Genomic DNA, 17,639 nt, shown 5'->3' on the forward strand with positions numbered 1-17,639 from the left:
AGAAGGCTACAGTTCTGGCTGTGGGCTTTGTCTATGATGCAATTTACGTACACGGTCAATGTAGGGTCTCGAATCTCTTAATAAATGCCAAAGTTATGAAGTGTTGACAACTAATATCAAGGGGATAAGTTTCGTTTCCTGGCCTCTGCTTTATTAGGAAATGATGCATTCAATTTCCGCATGTAGTAATTATGTTTTATTTCATTCCCACCCCAGCGGAGAGCAGCGGAGGTGAAAAAAGCCCCCCGGGTTCCGCAGCCTCAAAGAGAGCGCGCACCGCGTACACGAGCGCGCAGCTGGTGGAGCTAGAAAAGGAGTTCCATTTCAACCGTTACCTGTGTAGGCCTCGCCGCGTGGAAATGGCCAATTTGCTCAACCTCAGCGAGCGCCAGATCAAGATTTGGTTCCAGAACCGGCGTATGAAGTACAAAAAGGATCAGAAATGTAAAGGGCTGGGCTCGTCATCAGGGGGCCCCTCTCCAACCGGAAGCCCACCCCTACCCATGCAGTCCTCAGCTGGCTTCATGAACTCCATGCATTCCATGGCAGGCAACTACGACGCCCCCTCCCCGCCATCTTTTAACAAGTCCCATCAAAACGCCTATGCCATGTCCTCAGCCTACCAAAACCCCATGAAAAGCTGCCCCTCCCAACAGAAGTATGCCAACACAGCACCAGAATACGACCCGCACGGGCTACAGGGTAACAGTGGCAACTATGGAACTCCCAACATGCAGGGCAGCCCCGTGTATGTGGGAGGAAACTACGTGGAGTCGATGCCCACCTCTGGGCCGTCCATGTACGGCCTCAATCACCTACCACACCACCAGGCTGGGAACATGGACTACAACGGTGCCACGCAGATGTCAGCAAGCCAACACCACGGACCGTGCGACCCCCACCCGACATACACAGAGCTGGCAGCCCACCATCCTTCTCAGGGTAGAATCCAGGAAGCTCCCAAGTTAACTCATCTGTAGTAGCAGGTTTGGGGAAAAAACTAAATTACAACTACAAATAACTAACCCATGGGACGCTGCAATGGGGTTGAAAAAAAATATGATCCAGTGGTTTCTTGCCATGGCCAAAAAAGTATTGTCTGTTGTCTTTATCATTGTGCGTATTAGTAACATTCACTTGAATTGCGTTTTGGTTAACGTTTAATTTCCTTGAATATGGAGCTCTCCCTCGAAAACAAGTAATTAAATAGTAATAGTTGGGCTTAATGGACAGCTAACAAGGTGCGGGGTTTATTACGGTTAGACCTTTTTGACTCGGTGGAACACATGTTATGTCAACGTGGATTTATGTTTAGCCTGCGTCCTTGCAGTCAGCACAAATGGCTAAGCTTGACTGACGTCAATATGCATTTTTCAATTGGTGCAAGCAAACCACTGGATTGTTTTCGATTACTTCCCTTATTCATATTACCTCTCTTTGGAAATGTCTCACTAACCCACTGTGCAGTGACATTTTTTTTAACATGTCCTCGCCAAACATTGTGGCTTCAAGGGAAGAGCTCTTTCAGCATCACGCAGATGCATCGTAGGCCTACACCCCCCACTGGGTTTATGGTGTTTGGGTTCACATTGCTATGCTATGCTAGCTAACATCCATAAACAATCACAAACACACACGCGAGGACATCAAATTGATATTTGTTATGTTGTTATATCATCATCACAGGGTAAAAAGGAGTTGAGAACTCTTTTGACAACTATGATAGGCTCATTGCTCCCTCCTCCCCTCTCTCCCCCCTCACCTCTCTCGCTACCTTTTCTCTATCACTCCCTACTCTCGCTCTCCCAACTCTCTATCACTCTCTCTCGTTCAATCTATAGGGTTCACTTACATTAGCCAAGACTAATGCGAAAGGCTCACCATTTCTCATGTCTTGACTTAACGTGGAAACAGGGTATATTTGAACAAAATGCATGTCCGGGAACCAAGCTGAAGTGTAGGTTTACACTAATGCTTTCTTGTCTGGGCATCATTGTTGCACTTAGAGTTTACATTTTGATGGTTAAGGGAAAAAATACATCTTATTTTGGAAACGGAAGACGTCCAATCAGCGTCTTTCTCAATGTATGTTCAAGTGAACATTCATAAATATATATTTATTTGTTATAGCCAGTTTAAATACTTTCTTTTTGTATTATTTATCCCCCATGTATTTATATCAAGAAAAAATGTAATTTTTTAGTATTTACCTGTTATAAAGACGTTGTGTTCTTGTCATTGTAACGAATACATTTTAGTTATTGTATTTTAGAAATAAATAGTTTTATGTTACCCTTGTACGTAAATAATGTCTTGACTTGTACAGGGGTCAGCGAGGACGGAATCAGACCGTTCCTGCATAGTCGAGAATTAGACGAAATATAGCTAAACACTTTTGGAGAACTTCCTTTGTCCTTTGTAGCTCCTTTTATTTCATTGTTAAGAGTTGTCTGTTGAACAATTCTTTAATAAAATGTTATGTTATTCAGTTCTATGTGGTCATTTCAAGTTTTCACCTGAGACAAAACGAGGGCCATACTTCTAAAGTTGTTAAAAAACGCAGAGGTATTCATTAGTATAGTAGACACGTGCACAAACTCTATTGCTCCCTCGCTGGCTCTATTCCCCTCTCTCTCTTTCAGTCACACACACACACACACACACACACACACACACACACACACACACACACACACACACACACACACACACACGCACACACGCACGCACGCACGCACACACACACACACACACGCACACACACACACACGCGCACACACAGCTTCTTGGGAGCATCTTTCCTCGTGCTAGTGCCAGACTACTGAAAGAGCCCTCGGGTATGCGCTTGGGTTGGTCACGTGGTCCAAGGCAACACAATCTTTGCTAAAAAGCAAAAATAGTTTTGTACATGATTTACACATAGATCGCCTCATATACTGAGTCATATCAACGTATAGAAAATAAAATGTATTTTCATAGAAATCAAATTTATTGGCAAATAAGCAATGGAGCAGATCACAGATGCTGGAATATGCCTATACCTAAATGCAAGAACATATAGTTTAATAGTTTGGATTGCCACCGAAAATACTCATTATCATTGACATTTCCGTGCAATGAAGTTCCCTTTCAGATGCTGTTAAATATTGAAAGGCAACCATCAAGACTAATACTCTTGCTAAAACTAACTGCAACTGAGGAAGTTGATTAATATAGCAGTACTAACACAAATAACACAAGTAGCACTAACAACAGAATAGTAATAATAATAATAGTAGTAATAAAATACACGGTTTATTCTATGCTTCAAAACACATTTGGCTTGTCATAAAACGATCAAATCAACTTACACCTAATTGTAAATGTGTGAAAACACTAATCACATCCCATGAATAATAAAAAGTCAACATATAGCCTAGCTAATAGTCTGTTAAACAGTAGTTAAGTCTCTTAATCGTTTTTCGAATTGTTTGCTTAGCTGTAAAAAGGCAGTAAAAAGAGCACACTCCCACCACACTCCAAATATGAAAGAGCACATTCCCCAACAATAAATATATAAATAAACAGATAACGTTGCAAGTCCATGTTCTGGCAAGCGTAAAGATTTTTCTGGCACAAACAAACCACATTCAAAATTCAAAACAAATAGTAAAAAAAAAAATGGAAATAAAATTCCTGACGGTGAGAAATACTCCTAAATTGTCCCAGTTTTTGCACAGTCAGCTCCAATATAAGCAAAGAGAGACGGTGTTTCTGACCTCCTTTCCATATTCTACAGCCTGCATGTATGGGTGAAACGCGGCCTACTCACTGCTTTGCATTTAGCTTTAAATGGGCCAAACACCCACGCACATTTCTCCCGTCTTTGTTTTTAAAACCTAGAGTCAAGTCAAATGGGAGTCGAATAGTGCACTGCAATCTTGGTCCTTTTCTTTTATTTTGAGATAATGCTGATGCCTATTTCAGCACCAGGGTTTTATGCGCAATGGAAAACAATTCTAAGGTCTGCGTTTGGGTTGTTAGACTACTGGCTTTTTCGTAAAAATCAGTAGGCCTAGATTCTGGGGGATAGAGAGAGCGTTTCTTTGTTGCGATGTCGAAGGAAAGAGAATCATTCTTGAGGCTGGTTGCTGTCAAGCGCTTTGCCTGGGAAAAGATTGATCACCGCAGTTGTTTTTTTTCACTAATTCTACGTTTCCAAAAATATCCTAGCAGCGAGGCTATTTACTATCCGTGTTAAACTGCTACAATATCCTTCAAAATCAATACATGTAACCTAGACCTATACGCAATATACTATGTTATTGCTTATCAATAAACACAAATTCGTATAGAGGCATTATTGTTAACGCAGCCTAAGTTTTTAGTTTTTAAGAAGCTAGGATTCGCAGTTGTACACGCGACCTCGCTGTGAACTTTAGTCTGTCGGCTCAGTAAACAAGCCGTCCATTTTTTACACTGTGAGAGAAAACTCCTAGCTAGCAGTCAGTGGAAGGCCTTTCTGGGCTGCATATTTTTAGGACCATTTCAAACACACACACACACACGCACACGCACACGCACAATATATAATTTAGTAGCATATCTCTCCGCAAGGTGATAAAGAGCTAGGCTAGCAGTTATAGAGAGATAACATAATATAATTATACACTTACACACACCGACCTCTCTCTTCACTCTGTAGCTTCCCTTTATGAAAACAAAAATATAGCAGTCTACCATTACACCATGCAGGCTGCTATGTTAGGCTCTAGGAAACCGTTCTTCAGTATTTTGCCAAGCGAATCTCAGCCTCCTGTTGAGACATCTCCCATCTAGGTTGGGTGGAGATATTTTTTTACCTTAAGTCTGCTCCTCCTGTCAAACTTTTAAGATTAATGGCCTTCTTTTGTATAAACACCCCGTTTGCCATATTGTAAATGTGCTCTTAACAATAACCACGTTTTACTGGATTACATCACCAGGGTCCAGGCAGAATATCTGCATGCAAATCTCCATTGTTTGACATGAAGGGACTCACATAACCTCCCACTCGAAACAGCGAGGTGAGACAGTTGGCAACCGAACACTTTTTTTGATTTCGAATATAATACCCCCTGCTAACACAAACCAATATCTTATGGTATTTTTGAGCATTTGCTGAAAATAATGCTTTCTTTAGCCACCAGGCCCCGGCTTTCCATTGGTTGAATCTGGTCATGTGACCAGGAATTGGCTGCAATTTCGCCCATAGTCTTCAGTTTAGTAGACCAAGGTCCCCATACGCTAGTAATATCACCAATATACACAATTATTAAAGCCCGCAAATACGGGACAGCGGGGAGCTAATAATCACGCGTTTTTGTTTTTATTTTGCTCGTTTTGATCTCGCCGTCCGCCTGTGGACTAGGATAAGCTATGAATTTTGAATTTGAGAGGGAGATTGGGTTCATAAACAGCCAGCCTTCCCTTGCAGAGTGCCTGACGTCTTTTCCCGCTGTCCTGGAGTCATTTCAAACTTCATCAATCAAGGACTCGACAGTAATTCCTCCTCCTTTCGAGCACACCATCCCCAGCCTGAGTCCCTGCACAAGCAGCCAGGCGCGACCGAGAAGCCAAAAGCGAACCTCCAATGGCCTCCAGCTTCGGACGCCACAGCCGCAACAGGGCCCAGCCCCGCCGGCGAGTACGGCTGGCCCGCTGGCACACGAGTTCCCCTGGATGAAAGAGAAGAAATCTTCGAAAAAGGGAACCAAATCTGGGAATGCCACGGTAGCCTCCTCTTCTCCCTCTCCGGCATCCTCCGGGTACGCCACTGCAGGACTTGAATCACCGACAGGTCGGTACATGATGTAAAAGACAAGGCTATTCATTTTTTTTCTGTCGTTTCTTTTCTTTTCCATTTTCTTTATTTGCATGGTTCCATTGCATGTTGGTCTATACTGCACCTCATAGAAACAGATATGGAAGCCTAATCTTTCTCAATCGTTGTTGCAGGGCATTTGTCTCATGTTGATGTTAATAAAAGGACAAGAAGCATGCATTTATTTCTGAAATATGAGTGCCCTTCTGCTCTGTGTCGTGTGTATGGAGGAGTCACAGAGACCTGCATTATGCTGCAGTGTTGCTTTGAATGAGCTATTTCCCGTCATAATCCTTATTGTTACTAATCTATTACACAATTTTCGATTGTATTTCACTGTAACATATCCATCTCTTGCATTGCGTGATTTGATGTCAGGCATATAAACATTGATATAGCCTACACATAATCGGCTATATGTTAGCTATATTGCAAAGTCTTTGTAATGCCTGTATGTGTCAGATATTCTATGCATAACGCGGATGTGTGTGAGTGTGTGTGTGTGTGTATTCTTGCTGATAAAGTTGCCTTTCTCAAGATACAGATTGCAAATATTGTCCTGGAATAACGATTTAATCGCAGTCAGTGTCAGTGCTGTCTTAATGATATATATATTCATAACCATGTCTCGAGGTTTGGGGTAGCCATGTTGGATGTCAGTATATAATGTGGAGGCAATGGGACAAAACAAAATATGGGGTTTAGAGGAAAAACGCGTGTTCTCTGAAAACCTCATACACTGACATCAGAGAAGCACTGCAGTCATTTGAAAATAATGCACGTGGGCTAGGCCTATTGAGATTTTGATACGCCTCGTTCATTTTGATGGTTTTCAGTAGCTGCGTGTCAAATGTCTAGACTCAACCCTATTAGCTTGCTATTTTGGACTTATTTATGTTCTATGTCTGGGCTTTTGCAGAGGCGCAGGGTGGACTAGACAGCGGCAGCGGATCCCGGAGGCTGAGGACTGCCTACACCAACACGCAGCTACTGGAGCTGGAGAAGGAGTTCCACTTCAACAAATATCTCTGTCGGCCCCGGCGGGTGGAAATAGCTGCCCTTCTGGATCTAACCGAGAGACAGGTCAAAGTGTGGTTCCAGAACCGGAGGATGAAGCACAAGCGGCAAACGACACACCACAGGGAAGGCCAAGAGGGCGACCCCGGCGGGTTCGAGCCCCTGGAAGGTGCCGATGCTTCCTCGCCTTACTCGAGCCAGCCACTGGAAGCCTCGGGCTCGGCTGCGTCTGAGGGGGAGACGTGTAACTCGGCAGCCTCCTACACGAACAGCAGTGACAATAACCAGCCCACGCCTGAGGAGGACCAGCTGAGCTGCCAGGAGCCCACATCAGTCTCTGACACAACTGTGCGGTCGACCCGGTTCCCAACGCCCACTGCAGATAACCCCGCAACAATGGGCGACGGTGGCGCATCTGGCCCGGATCATTCGTTTTCAGAGCAGCAGGACGCCTCCTCCCTGCCCGATTTGAATTTCTTTTCTGCTGATTCCTGCCTCCAGATTTCTGACGCTTTATCGCCCAGCTTGCAGAGCTCGCTCGACAGCCCGGTAGATTTCTCCGAGGCGGACTTTGACTTATTTACAAGCACACTTTGTACAATAGATTTACAACATTTACAGTTCTAACAACAACAACAACAACAATACAGAACAATCGAATTAAGGAGAATGCCCCACCGTATTACAATGGTATGAATGCTTCTCGGCAACATTCCTGAAACATTTATGAAAAAGATTCCTGGGTTCATTTTGAAGATAACATAGAACCTGAGATAGCAAAGGAGCGATTATGTCCTTTCCTGGCATTATAATTTTGGTTTACTCCATCGAAATCACATACGGATTTCCCCTTGTTCAAATTTCAGGTATTTATTGCCTTCTTGTTTTCTGACAGTATTAATTGGCAGTTACAGTAAAATACTATACTGTCTCCTTAATGTTTCAAAACTGTTCAGTGCAGCTCAATCGCTTAATTCTCAGGAAATGTAGGCCTATCAGATATATAGGCCTAAAGGATAGTTGAACTGCTTTTAGAAATTCTTTCGAGATGGGCGTTGATCCCGTTGATGAGTTTTAGAACTAGTTTATTTATTGAGATTCTTTAATAGTAAATTTCAAATTATTTATTGTACATTATTTTCCTAGTTGAAATAAAAACAAACTTTTATAATGTGGCCTAAGTGTTTTTGATTATGTAGTTACTAGTAAATGAAAAGTGCAATTCTTTTTGATAGATCATTCAAACAGTTATTTCAGATAAGAAAAATACAAATAGAGATTGTTTGAGATGTATTGGTCTACCAAATATATGTTACTGGTCTTGGCAAATGCATAATTTGCTATTGCACAGTTGATATGTTCAAAATGCAGCGTGTTATAATAATAATAAGTCCTATTATTATTGTCGTTAATATTATTTCCACACAATTATGTTGTGATGGTTTCATCTATTATAGGGCAACACATGAAATCTCTAAAGGTTGTATAGGCCGTTGGTTTCAGATTTTGGGGTACTAAAGATACAAAAACGAACCATTTGCGATTTTAAATATCATTGAAATGTTTTCATTATCTTCCAATAAGCTATTGCTGGGGCAAATGCGTTCTTACTGTGAATTAATTCTGTGAAAAAATAAACACAACACATATGCTAAAACTGTTTTGGTAAAGACGTTTGCCAAGATAAATCGTCATAACCAAGAGCTGATAAAGAACACAATGTGTTGACCAAGTTATTGTTTTTGTCTAGGCTAGCCTGGTGGGAATTTGGTCCATGGTAGGCTAGCCGACCTAGCTTAGCTTACTTTAGCTAGCATTGTAGCATGAGGGAATGACTGAGGTAACGGCGCTCATGGCTGCTGTCAAAATGGCGCTGAGAACACAATGGGCGATATGAACAATAATGCGGCAGCCATTGTAGGACATTTGGTGTATGTGGCTTCACAGCCCAGCATCTTGCAACACGTTCAATTGTAATTGGGTAATACATAGGCCTATAGCCAAATTGATAAAAAAGAAACCAGTTATGTAATTGAACCGTACCTTCTGTTAAAATGAGATAGGCCTGGAGTATAGGACTATTGACAATTTATACCTTTGTTTGGTTGCTACTCCCTCAGTTATTAACATGGTCAGAACCAAAACAATAAGGTAAGAAGAAGAAGAAGAAGAATGATTATAATACAAATAATTATAATAATGTTTATTATGTGCAGTATTGCATTGTTTTATGGTAGGCCTAATAGTCATGCATTATAGCAGGCCTAAAATTCACAATGTATAGTGTGTATTCCTAAGACATAAATGAAGCTCTTCTGTAAGCTCAGCCTGTCTACTGTACCCATCTATCTGAAATGCATCTCCAGGATCTGTGTTCCAATAAGCACTATTCCTCCTTTTCACCTTTACCACTGCCTCTCTACCCGCCTCTCCATAATCACACAGTCTACACACATACATGTTATCTCATCAAGCAGTATTACTACGCCATCACTACATAACTCACTAGCTAGTCCAATATTCCCTTTTATTATTTGACTTAGAGGGAGTTATTTTATTAAAGACATTGATATTAACTTCCTATATCAAACATGAATATTATTATTATTTCATAGTGCAATTACTTAGCCTACTGTGTCTCTGCCAAAGTAATGGCATTTACATTGTACTCCTGGTGGGGAAACCAAATGTATAGTGTGCACCAGCTAGACCCAGAATGGCTTCCTACTGTGCATGGAATCAAGTTTAAGGAGAGGAAACTGAGAACTAGAACCGGGTCACAGACCTCTGGAGTCACTCAGGGGGCCTTGAGGAAAAAAAAGTGGAGAGGGCCGGACAGGGTTCAGCCAAGACGAGTGTGTGTGGCTGTGGCTGGAATCGTCACTTGCCTATCAGCAGTCAGCCTCCACCCCCCCCCCGAAAAACAAAGACACCTGATCGATCCCAACTTCAGAGGTCCCTATCTGCCTGGTCAATGGCAGAGGCACACTCACAACCCTGGGACCCTAGCAGTGACAGGTATGAATCAATTGAACATTCAAATAACCACCGGAATGAATGGGGTCAGTACAGTTCACTGGTGTACCTTGGTGTGTGTGTGTATGTGTGTATGTGGTGGAGATAGAGGAGAGTGGGATGAGGGGTGTGGGGGTTGAGGTGGTGTGCGTTCATATTTGACAAGGGTGTGAATCACTTGATCCCTTCTATGATATATCAGCTGATCGACATACATTGTGAAGGCCATTGAAACACCGGTTGTGACAAAGTGAGATGTTAACAAAAGGAGCATTAGTAAACTTAACATTAGCATTAGTGGAAGGCAAAGAACTACGATTAATGTCAAGTTTAAGGTTGAAAAGGGCAACTGGGGTGTCTTATCGACCAAAAGAAAGACCATCTAAACTATCCAAACTTGTATCCTCAGTGCTGCATCTCAGCAGAGAGTCACTTCTTGGCTCAAGTTCAGCTAGCTCAAGCTAGCACTCCCAACCTCCTGAAGTGAGTAGCTATGGGAATGGACATGTTCATTCAGCTTCTCATGTGAAACATCAGTTGGTACTTCTAGTCCACTCTACCTGGGACCAGACCACAACACAGACATAAGCACAGGGAAGACGCCAGCCATTGTTTAGACAACAGAAGTCATGCCCTGAAGCCCTTACTAGATCAGTAAACACAGGAGCAGGAAGTAATGGCCGACTGATATGGTTTATGTGCTTGATAATTTGAGGTGTGGTGCCTGTGTCTATGCTTATCCATCTGTATTTGCTTTCTTTGGACTCCTGCCACTACTAAGAGAGAGTTTATCAGTCGGGTCCCCTTACAATCAGCGAGAATCAAGATGTTTGTTTATTTCCCTCTTAGAGAGTGGCCATTGCTGTGAAGTTTTTGCGAGGTGTTTCTCTTGGACAGTGCAGGCTAGTAAGGTGGAGCAAGGCAGATATTTATTTCATGAAGAGGAATGTCACTGCCCAAGATTTTCCAGTATGATATTAACATAGTTATGTTTACACATAAAAGTGGGATGGGTAAGTGTTCGCTATAGCCAATCACATTTGAATGGGCCTAATGAGTGTAGGCTATACATTGTCTGATTGGCTATAAGGCCTCACATGACTGTGTAGGAGAGGAGGTAAGCCAGAAAAAGCAGCAGCTGCATGCACAAACTCTCCTCACATTGGAAACCTTACTAGGTTGACCTGTATGTACGGTGCCTTCAGAAAGTATTCATACCCCTTGACTGATTCCAGATTTTGTTGTGTTACAGCCGGAATTCAAAATGTATTAAATATATTTTCTCTCACCCATCTACACACAATACCCCATAATGACAAAGTGAAAAATGTTTTTCACATTTTTTGCAAATGTATTGAAAATGAAATACAGAAATATTTCATTTACAGAAGTATTCACACCCCTGAGTCAATATGTTAGAATCACCTTTGGCAGAGATTACATCTGTGAGTCTTTCTGGGTAAGTCTCTAAGAGATTTGCACACCTGGATTGTACGATATTTTTACATTATTCTTTTAAATTCTTCAAGCTCTGTCAAGTTGATTGTCGATCATTGCTAGACAGCTATTTTCAAGTCTTACCATAGATTTTCAAGCCGATGCAAGTCAGAACTGTAACAATGACACTCAGAAACATTCAGTGTCATCTTGGTAAGCAACTCCATTGGATATGTGGCCTTGTGTTTTAGTTTATTGTCCCGCTGAAAGGTGAATTTCTCTCCCAGTGTCTGTTGTAAGCAAACTGAACCATGTTGTGGATTTCGCCTGTGCTTAGCTCTATTCCGTTTCTTTTTATTCTAATAAAAACTCCCTAGTCCTTGCCGATGACAAGCATACCCATAACAGGATGCAGCCAACACCATGCTTGAAAATAGGAAGAGTGGTACTCAGTGATGTGTTGTGTTAGATTTGCCCCAAACATAAGACTTTGTATTCAGGACGTGAAGTTCAGTTCTTTGACACATTTCTCCAGTTTTGGAATATTTTTATTCTGTATAGGCTTCCTTCTTTTCACTCTGTCATTTAGGTTAGTATTGTGGAGTAACTACAATGTTGTTCATCCATCCTCAGTTTTCTCCTATCACAGCCATTAAACTATAACTGTTTTAAAGTCACCATTGGCCTCATGGTGAAATCCCTGAGCGGTTTCCTTCCTCTCTGGCAACTGAGTTAGGTTAGGATACCTTTATTTTGTAGTGACAGGGTGTATTGATTCACCATCAAAAGTGTAATTAATAACTTCACCATGCTCAAAGGGGTATTCAATGACTGCTTTTTTATTTCTACCAATAGGTGCCCTTCTTATCAAGGCATTGGAAAAACCTCCCTGGTCTTTGTTTGAAATTCACTGCTCGACTGAGGGACCTTACAGATAATTGTATGTGTGGGATATAGACATGAGGTAGTCATTCAAAAATCATGTTAAACACTATTATTGCACACAGTCATGCAACTTATTAAGCACATTTTCAGTACTGAACGTATTTAGGCTTGCCGTAACAAAGACTCAAGACACTTCAGCTTTCATTTGAAATAATTTGTAAAAATTCATAAAAACATAATTCCACTTTGACATTGTGGGGTATTGTGTGTAGGCCAGTGACACAAAATCTACATTTAATCCTTTTTAAATTCAGGCTTTAACAACAAAATGTGGAAAAAGTCAAGGCACTGTAGCAAAAGATAACAGTGTAAGGTATCAAACTCTGACCCTATTCATCACTTTCATCTTTGATTCACATGCATCATTATGACCACAACATTGTTGTTATAGTAGATATGCAGTTGAAATATTATATTAGGATCATAACAACATCAATTTCATATTTTACATTAAAGTATGATGTAGGGTTTAACATAATCTCATACAAGAATGGAATAAAGTGTAACTGAAAAGTGGAAAACTCATCACATTTCTTCTCATACTGTCTGAATTAAACAAAGGGATTGCTGATCGGAAATGAGCGACACCAAGACTTTGGCTGGTACTTTTACGGTTTGATCACAGAAGCCGCGACATCAAAGAGCTATTTCCAGGATGGAACAAGACAGGTCCTGTGAGCTGCTCCTGACACATCAGAGAGAAGGGTAGGCAACAGCCTCAAGTGATGCTGTGGAGTCACGTAATGTCATATCCGTATGGTGTACACTGGTGGAATTACACTGAGACTCTCCTTGACACAATAGGACAGGCAACACTTTACATGTAGTTCTCCATCTATTACGTGGTTACTCGATGACATCTATGATAGACAGAATACGATCACTCAAAATGACATTATATCTGCTAAGAAAGTAGGCCTAACATGTAATAATACATAATCATTAGGCCTACACACATGTTACACTCCACTCCATATTACTACTCCATGTATAACTATATTGTAATATAACAGGTATTTACACAATTATTACCAAATAAATTGAAATTATATGTGATGTTTGGGCAACGTTCTAATAAAAAGTGACCTAAATTATAATGGTATGGAACACAAAGTCTAACCTTATAAAGTACACTGTATTGGAACATGATGTCATCATCGCTCCTCCTGGAATTTCCCAGTGTTTTTCCAGGTGGCAATCTGAGGTGACAACATTGGTTGACAGCCAGATAACTTTTGAACCTTATCATCGATGGTTTCACACAGATAAGACAAATCCAATGTGGCATCGAACCAATATGGCTGCGGACACATTGTCTCAGCCCACAACTGCTGATGTCCTTCAAACACAACTGGGGCAATCCATATAGAAAAAGGCGCAAAAGTGAAGGAACAAACAAACTGTGTTTGAGAGCCATGTAAATATGGCTATGAAATATGCCACATGTTTTGACTGGCTAGAGACAATACAGATTCAGTAGTTCTCCATTGTTCCGTAACAGTCTTCGTCTCTCATCATGCCATAGCCTCACAGCTGTGCCAGACTCCCATACATACAGACACATTCACTCAGTCACGTGTATCAGGTCAGAGTTCAGAGGATATCACAACTGAGGTTTCTGCCACCATTTAAATAGGAATTTCTCAATATACACTAAAGACAGTGATAAACATTGGTAACACTTGACACCGTACATTACATTGCCCTCAGTTACTCTATAACCACTACGGTAACCTCTGATCTGTAACTTCTCAGCATTACACACACAGCACCTGAAGAGAAGTAACAGGCAACAAGACTTGACAACTTGACATTTGATTTGGCAACCGACCCGATTCTGTTACTACCAGCATCGTTTCCATGTAGTTACATGAAAAAAAGCATGTCGCAACTAATAAGCATGCATATATCTATATCCTGCAAGTGTCACCCCACCCCAACCTCACACACACAAATTGACTGTGTTGGAATTATACTGTAGATTCCTCACGTTTAGTCTTTCTCAACATATCGAGTTGAGAACTTCAACAGCCTACAGCTGAGTGCATTGTGACTAAATGAAATATGTCTGACTATAACATAACCAGCCTGGAGGGGCCTATAGAAAGGGGGGTTGTGCGAGGGGGATTTGGGGAGGGTCATATCCTGTGGTCTAGAACATGGGCGGAGAACCGTGCTGCTGGCGATCCAGGATAGTCCCCTCCGTCAGCACCTCATTCAGAACCTCAGCAGCCATACGAGATGACCTCATCCAAACTAAGGCTTCCATATGGCCATCCACATCATCTGAGGGAGAAAACTAACCAATCAAGTTTGTTTTTGTGTCAACCCCATTGCTTCGTTAGCAACTTCTCACTGATACTTCGACGTGATTATGAAACACACGAAGACAATGGAGAATTTAAACCAAGAATCTGTGACACTTGAGAATATCACTATATACCGTCCTTTTTTTCCTCTCCTCTAGTCTTGTTTGTTTCCTGGTTCCTGGTGGAGAGAGGTTCTACATTCTACATTGCGGCAGTGTTAACGTAATAGGCTGCCTACTCAGCAGTCGAGAGGGAAATCTCCTCATCCAGTTGCCTATCACATTCCACACTTTTCGGGGAAAGACAGGGCCTGCTTCCAGGAATGCTGTAATGGGCCCGGAGGGTAATGTGACTGTCTAAAAGCCCAGAGCGCGCTCAGTGGTTCTCAGACCGCCCTCTGTATAATGGAAGGATCCGATGACACAGCGCTTAGGGAATAGGTCGGCGACCATCCGCACCCTTCAGCAGTATGGCCATACGGTATAGGGGCATTGTTTTATCAAAATCAGTAGGTCTAGGTGTCCTGATATGGCCCATACAATGTCAGAAAGTAGAAGGACTCACACTCACAGAAGCTGACTGGCTCTTTGAGGAGTGCATCTCACACAAAGTGAGTTTAGTCAAATGACGGAGCTCTAACCAGGTCAAAGGTCATGGGGTCATTATCGAATCAAACTGTTAATATTTACAATGGAGAGAAGATGACATAGCAGGTTATTCCACTGAAGACACTGACTTGCAATAAAGCAGTAGATCAATATAAATATATTTTTACCTGATATTGCACATATTAAATCAGCTAATTTGACACATATCTGTTTAATATATTCAATATTCAAATTTGGAAAATATAGAACTAAATATATAATGGTATTATCAGAGCCATATTCACTGAGTGTACAAACATAAGGAACACCTACTCTTTCCATGACATACACAGACCAGGTGACAGCTATGATCCCTTATTAATGTCACTTGTTAAATCCACATCAAATCAGTGTAGATGAAGGGGAGGAGACAGGTTAAAGAAGGATTTTTAAGCCTTGAGACATGGATTGTGTATGTGATGTGTGCTATTCAGAGGGTGAAGCGGCAAGACAAAACATTTAAGTGCCTTTGAACTGGGAATGGTAGTTGCTGCCTGGCGCACCGGTTTGAGTGTGTCAAGAACTGTAACACTGCTGGGTTTTTCAAGCTCGATAGTTTCCCGCGTGTATCAAGAATGGTCCACCACTCAAAGGACATCCAATGTGGGAAGCATTGGAGTCAACATGGGCCAGAATCCCTGTGGAACGCTTTCGACGCCTTGTAGAGTCCATGCGCTGACAAATTGAGGCTGTTCTGAGGGCAAAATGGGGTGCAACTCAATATTATAGGAAGATGATTATAATGTTTTGTACACTCAGTGTATAGCGATGTAGTCTATGTAGCGCTGGTTATACTGTATGAGGACATCACAATATTCTAATGTGTTTTATTACCTGTTGACGGACGTAATTTTCTCCCCTGGGATACTGCAACACCCATGACAATGGTGTTGCCACCGAGCACTGTACAAATTGTTACACTGAGTGGCTGGATAGACAATAACTGTGGTGACAGCAAGTTGACTAATCATCCCTGAGAAATACCTTACTCTGAAGTATTGACACACAGCGTGACAGGTACCATTATGAAATGAAAAACTAGCTGTCAAAACTGACTTTATCCTCGCTTTGTGAAGAAAACAAAATTGCTTCACTGTCTTAGCATCTGGTTTAACTACAGTAAATCAAGTCAACATAAGCCACAGTCAACTGATACAAAGGCCGGAATAACTATGTTTGTTGTTATGTCTATCTTTTTTGAAGACATAATGAAGGACAAAGAACAAAATAAGATAAATATCTATCTGATGGGTAAGTTAAGAAGAGGGTGTGGAGGGAAATAATGTAATGGGAAATACAAGAAAGCCCTTCCCACAATAAAACCGTTTTAAGAGGACATTAGGAAAATCTGGTCATGTGATGTCATAGAACAGTGGCAGCAGCTGGTTGGCTGAAAACCCAGGGAGCGGGGTGGTTGGAGTTGTCAACAAAGCAGCATGACAGAAATATGATGCCATGTTTTCAAACTACCGGTAGTTTCTTTGAGAAGATATATGAAGCGATAGGGTGCATTTCAACAACAGCATAAATACACCTATTTAACTTTTGCATGTAAAAAAAAAAATGAATGACCACCGCTGTACATGCGGTCAGTGTTTTGAACAGATTAGATTATACTATTCAGAACGAGCGGCCAGCTCACGAACAAAGGAGTACACAATAGAGTACTCAACAAGCATGCAGATGCAATAAGTGAAAACACAATATCCCTAACTGGGGATAGCTAGCTAACATAATGTCACAAAGCATGATGTGCTAGCCGGTTAACTTTCACTCTGAAATAACTTCATATTTTTGAGTAACTGAAATATTACTTTAGAAAGACTTGAAATTGGCATGGGAGCTCACTAGCTAGCAAAGCTACTAACTAGCTAGCTGCTTATCAAAGGTCAACTGGTTAATTTGACAACAAAAAAATTACTGAACTATTTCTCAATGTTTCTCAAAATTACTGGAGCCGGCTAATTAATTTGATCATCCTTTGCGCTACAACGGTTTTATGCTGTTTTAGTCGACACAACAAGTCGATCTGTCACCCACAGTAGCACCTGATGAACAATAAAATTGGCCAGCCACCGTCATGCTTTTTTTGTCCTAACAGACCTGCGATGAGAAAGTTCTAGCTAGTGTATCCCTCTGTACTTCAACTCTTGTTGGTTGTAGATATCCGGTTTATCAGGTCCCAGGCTCCCATGACTGTTATGATTATTTATTTACAAGTTAATTACAATTTGCTTTTTGGTTTAGCGCCATCTGTACCTGATAGAGCAGATCTAGTCTCACATGCGAAAGTAAGTCATTTGGTGCGAGAGGCTTATTGGGAGGGAGAGCAGACCCAGAAGTTCTGACGGGACACATTTGAGTGACCCAGGACAGTCCATTTACTTTGTTCTGTCACAATTTGTGCTATAAAATTCGGTGATTTTC

At 41.4% G+C, this 17,639-nt stretch overlaps 2 protein-coding genes across 12 annotated transcripts in view; both read left to right on the forward strand.

The window, feature by feature from the left end:
* hoxb3ab (homeobox protein HoxB3ab) overlaps positions 1-2,488 on the forward strand; it is a 57,733-nt gene extending 55,245 nt beyond the window's left edge. For 10 of the 11 annotated variants that reach the window (XM_045719482.1, XM_045719486.1, XM_045719485.1 and 7 more), the window contains one exon: positions 217-2,488. In XM_045719482.1, coding sequence (XP_045575438.1) covers positions 217-980 — 764 coding nt within the window. In that variant the 3' untranslated portion in view covers positions 981-2,488. The remainder of the gene's footprint in view (positions 1-216) is intronic. The other variant, NM_001171782.1, reaches the window with a different exon arrangement.
* A 2,716-nt stretch (positions 2,489-5,204) lies between these two features.
* On the forward strand, positions 5,205-7,716 carry hoxb2ab (homeobox protein HoxB2ab). The gene is given in 2 exon segments (NM_001139582.1): positions 5,205-5,818; positions 6,762-7,716. Coding segments are annotated over 2 exon segments (1,146 nt in total). The 5' UTR covers positions 5,205-5,397; the 3' UTR covers positions 7,487-7,716.
* Positions 7,717-17,639: the final 9,923 nt, after the last annotated feature.

The sequence above is a fragment of the Salmo salar genome, chromosome ssa06, assembly GCF_905237065.1.
Source record: "Salmo salar chromosome ssa06, Ssal_v3.1, whole genome shotgun sequence".
NCBI classification, from domain to species: Eukaryota; Metazoa; Chordata; class Actinopteri; order Salmoniformes; family Salmonidae; genus Salmo; species Salmo salar.